Source organism: Adelges cooleyi, unplaced genomic scaffold (genome assembly GCF_023614345.1).
Source record: "Adelges cooleyi isolate 19-005CV unplaced genomic scaffold, UGA_ACOO_1.1 ACOO_flye_CR_arks_rails_tigmint_CR_PRNA_376, whole genome shotgun sequence".
In the NCBI taxonomy this organism is placed as follows: Eukaryota; Metazoa; Arthropoda; class Insecta; order Hemiptera; family Adelgidae; genus Adelges; species Adelges cooleyi.
In genome coordinates, this window is record NW_026096053.1 from 2,361,020 (window position 1) to 2,367,716 (window position 6,697).

At 30.5% G+C, this 6,697-nt stretch overlaps 1 protein-coding gene across 1 annotated transcript; it reads right to left on the reverse strand.

The window, feature by feature from the left end:
• Positions 1-1,100: 1,100 nt before the first annotated feature.
• LOC126840278 (uncharacterized) lies at positions 1,101-6,279 on the reverse strand. Its single transcript, XM_050575917.1, has 8 exons — positions 6,160-6,279; positions 6,001-6,058; positions 5,161-5,230; positions 4,768-4,891; positions 3,740-3,835; positions 3,610-3,672; positions 2,547-2,612; positions 1,101-1,378 (listed from the first exon to the last, which is right to left on the reverse strand). The coding sequence occupies exons 1-8, from the start codon at positions 6,226-6,228 to the stop codon at positions 1,112-1,114; spliced, it is 813 nt and encodes a 270-aa protein (XP_050431874.1). The 5' UTR covers positions 6,229-6,279; the 3' UTR covers positions 1,101-1,111.
• Between the last annotated feature and the right edge of the window lie 418 nt (positions 6,280-6,697).

Consider the following 6,697-nt stretch of genomic DNA (forward strand, 5'->3'; position numbering starts at 1 on the left):
TTGCTCAGAGAGTTTTTCCATTTGATTTCTCAGTAGACCAGTTCGTTAGTAATGGCAGTATATGTATTAAATGATTTTGCATGCGTTGCATTTTGAAATCAAAACGGTTTCTCAACTTAACGTACAATAATAATTAAATTTGACATAGGTACACAAGTACTTGGGTAGACCGCTCCGATTGCGGCTGTGGATGTACCCATGTTATATTTGATCGATTTCTAAAATCCAACCGAGCATTCACGGATTCGCGATTCGGATGATGCGTAATATTAAACCGTCATTAAACAAATTCAATTATTTGGCCACACCAGTGAAAGTACAACCGTGGTTTTTATTATTTTATTTTCTGTCGTTTTCATTGTGGATGGAAAAATAAAGAAAAAGAAAAAGAGATAGTCTCTGTCGCAAATAATAATAACGGGACGCCATCCCGGATTGATATAGATTTAATTATTAATATATCGACCATATCAAATGAGGTTAGGTGTACTCGGCCACTCCGGGCCAGCCAACGTTTCAGTTATTATTATTATTATTATGTTCTACTATATTATGTACATATAGATCTTTTGTTATTACGTGGTCCGGTAGACAATAAACGAGTTACAAGCTCTACGGTATACTCATAATAATTTAATATCGGCTGTTACCAAACGGCCCAACTCTTACACCTATACGTTGTTTATGTAATGCGCAGAAATTAGGTCTTGCTTTATTTATTTATTTTTTCGTACTGTAATTGTCAAAAATAATATGATTACGGCCACAGGAAGAACAAACGGTCAGTATATCGTTGATTGTCAGTTTAACGATATTCGACTGAATTGTGCATGTAACATTGCTGTGTACTCTATAATATATTATGCAATATGTATATTATATAGACCACATACCTTCGTCTACATCTAATATACATAGTTATAGTCTGAGTTAACAACATTTAATTAAATTATAGATACAAACCCAAATATATTTAAAACAAAAAGATAATATTTTATTCGACAATTTTTCATGTTACATTGTTGGAATAAATTAACAACACGACAATTTGAAAACAATTTTTATTCACAAATATTTTCATTTGTTACAAAAAAAAAAAAAACTTTTATTTTTAATTATCGTTCAACGGTCTCAACGTGTACTTGTTTCCCGTGGCTTCGTCTAACACCACACCGGTTTTCATGTCGAACACCAGCACTGGGGCTGATTTTTTATCGTTAGCATTCACCCTGGCCGGTAACATAGCGGTATCTGCGACGGGAGGAACCCTCTTGGAATAATTACTGCGAATGTTTCTGTTGGGTTTCTTGATCATCTGGTTGGTCTTCACCAGCGTCAACACCAACGGCTCATATACGACGGCCTTATGGCGACTTTCCTAAAAACAACATTACACGCGTTACCGCAAATTTTAATCTAAAAGCAACAAAATATGCATACACAAAATTATAACCTCACTAGACTTATGGACAATACCTTTTTTTTTTTTTAAAGACTCACAGTCAACCATTGTTTATAAAATACCTACATATGTTTATTGTTATACTATGTATTTGTAATAAACAAAATACAATAAAAAACGGTTACCTACACTAAATGTTTGTACGTGATTAGGACAGGGCAAGAAAAAGGAAAAAAGGGAAAAACTTTAATGTAAAAAAATTGGTACGATTATCAGGAAAGGAAAATATTTAACGTTATTGTTTTACATATTTCAGGGAAAACTCTTAATAGTTATAACAGTTGTTTATGTAGTACCTAATTAATTCAATTGATGTTTCATAAATAATATTTTAGCGTCATAATGAAGGTTTTTTTTAAATTATTTAATCGTCTATTAAACCAATTAATTATGTTTTAATACGCATGTCAATATAAGTTGGTTAATTTATAATAAACATATAAAATGACAATGCCATACTATTTTATTATGTCCTTTTTATAGTTCATAGTGTCTACACGCGATGTGGTAAATTTTCAGGGTAAAAGCGTTTCGTTGAATTTCGGTGGAAATCTTTATAACTCATATAAATACATAATATTGGTTAAGGTGTTGAAAACAATCCATGTATAATAATTATTAATAATACAATACTTAATAAAATATATATCTACTCCATTAAAATGTTTTATTGGCAACCAGGACTACTTTACATGGTATTCAATTAATTATACTTAGGTACATGTATAATACAAAAAATAGGTATTTTATCAAAGTAGTTAAAGATTTTCATTTTACAAAATTATAAATCTAACTGGTACTAATAATAAAAAAAAATTATCATTATTATAAAAATTATAATTTGATTATATTAATTGTAGTATTATAACCCTTTTTTTTTTGGGGGGGGGGGGGGGGTCCTTTTAGCTCTTATGCCATACAATCAATTTCATACAATTTCAGTGCTGGTATTAGTGCTCTGGGCATTAGACATGCTAAGGATCCAAAAGGTTATCGTCACGATAGTGAACACGTTGTTTCGACAGAAATGCAAATAATTAAATTTTTTAATTTTAAAGAAAAACTGGTTTAAACGATTGTATACCTGTGCATATTCAGGGTAAGGAGACATATTATATTGTTCCAAGTGATCACCATCTTCGGTTTCTCCCTATAAACATAATTTTCAAGAATGACAATTATTAGATCAGTTGCGAATTAGGTAAAAAAATTAAGTATTTTATACAATTTTTAGCTACACTATCATCCTATAATAAAACTTAGTATCAGAAGGACTCATAACGATAAAAGCCAAAATTGAGACATTTGAGTTATCATTTATAAATCAAAAGATGATTTTATTCCAAAAAAAAGGTCAGATATTGTTGTTCTTATCGAATGATGTTAAAATGTATAAAAAAAACACAACATTTTTACTTTTTATAGGACTTTTTTTGCTGAATCGGAATCTAGCTTCAGATATTCTCTAACACATTCGTTTTTAGTCTGCTTAAACAATTTACAAACTAAGAGTTCTAAGAGTAAGGTTCTAATTTTCTTTGGTTTAAAAAATATCAGTCAAATCCTTTATTGATTCTAAGATAAATATTTAATAAAGCAAAAGAAAAACATTATTTAAATATACACAAAACGTTGTTTTTACAACTTTATAGGCGATAAACATAATTGGATGTTTTAGGAAAAATCTAAAACCAAATCAGAATTTAAAGAAAAAAATATGGACCAAATGCATTTCTTCAACCCCTTTTTTAATTTTTAATTTTTTATGCCAAAACGAGATACGTTAAGTAAATTCTAACTTGACTAAAAACTTTAAAATAAAAAATTTCAATTTAAAAATAAGGTTGAAATGATGTATTGACTTATAATTTTCTTCAACTTATAATTTCTATCTTCATCATCCTTATAAATTTTAAGCTTTAAGATAACGTATTATAAAAAATGTCATCGTTTTTGTCAAAAAAATTCCAAATATATCACCAGTTGTAATGTATTAATGTATTTATAATACTACTACTCAAGTCATAATTTAAATACAAATAAACAGTTTTAAAATTATTTGATATAATTTGCAGACCCTCTTAGGCATGTATACGTCTCTAAATACATGGTTAATTGTACTCGGATACAAGTTACAACTTGATTACCTGTGGATAGGCCGGATATGGCGATCTATGTTGTTCCAAATGACCATTGCCTTCGGGTTCTTCCTAAAAAAATAGATGATATTTAATAATTGTATGTTTTAATACAACTTTGATGTCAATTGAATTTTACGCCATCGTCGTAATATGGTGTTGATTCTCCTGCACCGCCGTGGTTAAAGTCCCAATAGTGTTCACCGTAACCGCCGTCTTTGTCACCCCACTTGACCTGTCGACAATTTAACTCAAAATAATAAAGCACTATAATTTCTTAACGAGTTTTATTTTTCCAATAATTATGAACGTTATCTCGGTTAATAATAAATGGAATGGTGAGAATCATTCCGTGTGACTTTTATAAAATGTTATACAGACTACATAGCAAAATTAAATTGAAATTGTTTTCACTGTTTTTTTTGTTCAATATATCTGTCATAAATTTAAAAAAAAAGTTGGAAAAACCACTACAGGTAGAAGAAAGATTGACAAACAATGAATGATTAAAAATTATTTTTTTAAAAATTGGCCGTTTACCTTTTTGGTATTCAACTATAAGAGTTTATCATAGGCAGTTCATAGTGACAGCATATCTAGCACTGTATGCTACAAAATTTACAAATTTATATAATATTTGTAAAGTGAGTTGCTGTTATTAAGAACTACTTCGAAGGTCATACGCCTGTCGTAAAAGGTGACTAAAGTGTGGACGTTAAGGCCGAATGTTAAGTGGCCTTTTTAGTTTTCTACAGGACCACTTCACTTGTGACATACCTCCCCCGGCCCGCAATTAGCGCTACGTATGGGAACCCTTCAGGGCGAACCACAAAAGCCAAGAGTACGCCTGTTACTATGAACTGTCTAATCTCTTATAATTGTAGTAATGAGAACCAAAAGTATAAAAGCGACCTTTTAAAAAAAAAAAATAATGTTTAATCATACATTATTTACCAATGATATTTTTCTATATAGTCTATACTATGTCTATAGCGAATCAGTCAGGAAACTTCCTCTATGAGAGATGGCAACGATGGCTGCTGAAGCTGTTTCCGATAAATTATTTTGTTTACATCCAACTCCTAAACAAACTTTCTTTATTTGTTGTTCAAAGTATAAATTGTTTTTGGAAAAAGAGTTAACTAGAATTTGTATACTAGTATATACCTTTCCTTGATACCTGTGGTCGTCAAAATCTTTTTTCTCGTATCTCTGCTCCCAAACTTTGGGGTCTTCGAACACGTGCCCGAATTCGAGTTGTTTTGGTCCGCTCAACAATGAATATGCATCCCTAAAAAAATAAGCGTGCCACGTTCTATTATAATATGTACCTATTACCAATATAATTACATTGTAAATACTCAGAAACTATTTTACGAAGAGAAACGATCGTTTCTATTAAATCATACGGCAAATCATTGATATGTCATATTATAACATAATAATATTATATTATATATGTATAGTGCATATATATGCTTTATGTATAATGTCATAGTTAATGACGTTGAAATGTAAAAAATTATTATTGTTATTTTTAGCAAGCAAATAGGGGCTTACATGAAGTGTTTTTTTTCCGCTTCTATGTCTTCTTCTGCTTTCTCCGGGACCTCGTCGTTGAACTCCTTGTCTACGGAAAACGAATCGCCTCAAATTAAAATAATTAAAAAGATTCACTAATACTCTCGTTGTCACAGAGATAATTAAAATTAAAAAATTAAAATAATTCCACAGAATATAATTACAAAACAAATCTACCGACTAATTACTACTAACGCCACTTACAATTATTATAGAAATTCAAAATAAATAAAATTTCAAGAATATAGTTTAAAATTTCCTATAAAATATGGTTACCAGGAAAAATTGAAAAATTTGTGTTATAAATAAAATAAATTCAGAAAATGTAAATTAAAAAATTGTAAGAACCTTTCAGTCAAACGAAATGTGGGTTATATAATTTTTTGTACAAACAATAAATTAATTTATTACGTTTGTATAAAATATGAACAATTTAATGTTATCCAAAATTATTTACATTTATTACTCAACTAAGCCTAACTGAGATTTTAGTTTTTTATTTTTACTGATCATTAGCTGTACTTAAACTGAAGGAATACTACTATAATTTTACTTTTAAAAATATCGATTGACTATGCTAAACCGAGGGTAAGGATTCTGTATTCAAAATATCAAAAAATCTTTTTGAGGTAATTTAAAATTTTAGTTTTAGCACGTTTTTCCCGAGCGCCATTGAGTTTATGGCTGAGATACTAGTATACTACGCTTAAATATTACCGTCCTAGGCGTTTTGTCTGCTTAATAAACCACTTCTGCCTACTGCCAATGATGTTATATTAAAGTAGTACACCTATTTGTAGATATTAACTTTTAACATACCTTCGAGTGGTTCGACATTTTCGGAGTCTACCCTAATAGAAACCGTTCGACGAACTGCCTGCGGATCAAAGTATGTAATTGAAAACACCAATAGTGCTATCATAGTAATGTTTTCTTTTTAGTTAAGGCGCTTTGTATATAAATACTGGAAAAACTTACAAAAATCAGCAAAACGCAGCCCAAGTATAAGTAACAGTTGATTGCCGTACGCCATCGTATTGGCTGCATGGTGCACAAATTATTGGTAGGTAATATTATACGTTTGTCTGTTGATCGGCACGCGCGCGAGCACTACACTGAAACCGATCAGCGAAAAACTGTTGTCACGATTTGTTATAATATTCTGGATTTCCTCAGCCTGCTACGATTACACAGTAGTTTCACGTCGAATGATCTATCCGAATGATCGATCGTTTCCGCATGGTATACCTACTGTTTCACCGACAAGTCTTTTGTGGTCTCGCGGTTATACGTCGTCGTGTCAACGGTCGCGATATCTCATGTAAGATCATAATAATAATATTTATATTACCGTTTTGATATTATACAATATACAATTGGTGAACATAGGATCGTGAAAAAATGTTTTCAATAATACTTTATAGTATACAATTGGTATAAAATGTTCATAAATGCCACAGAGTTTCCCATGATCAGAGTTGGCCATTATTCGATTGCAAATATAATTTATAATACA

Excerpts from the sequence above, each read along its gene's own strand:
- LOC126840278 (XM_050575917.1), bottom strand. The coding sequence starts at position 6,228 with ATGCAGCCAATACGATGGCGTACGGCAATCAACTGTTACTTATACTTG. Across the intron at positions 4,892-5,160 it reads GCGGAAAAAAAACACTTCAT|GGATGCATATTCATTGTTGA; the intron begins GTAAGCCCCTAT and ends TTATTTTTTTAG. Across the intron at positions 1,379-2,546 it reads CTTACCCTGAATATGCACAG|GAAAGTCGCCATAAGGCCGT; the intron begins GTATACAATCGT and ends TGTTGTTTTTAG.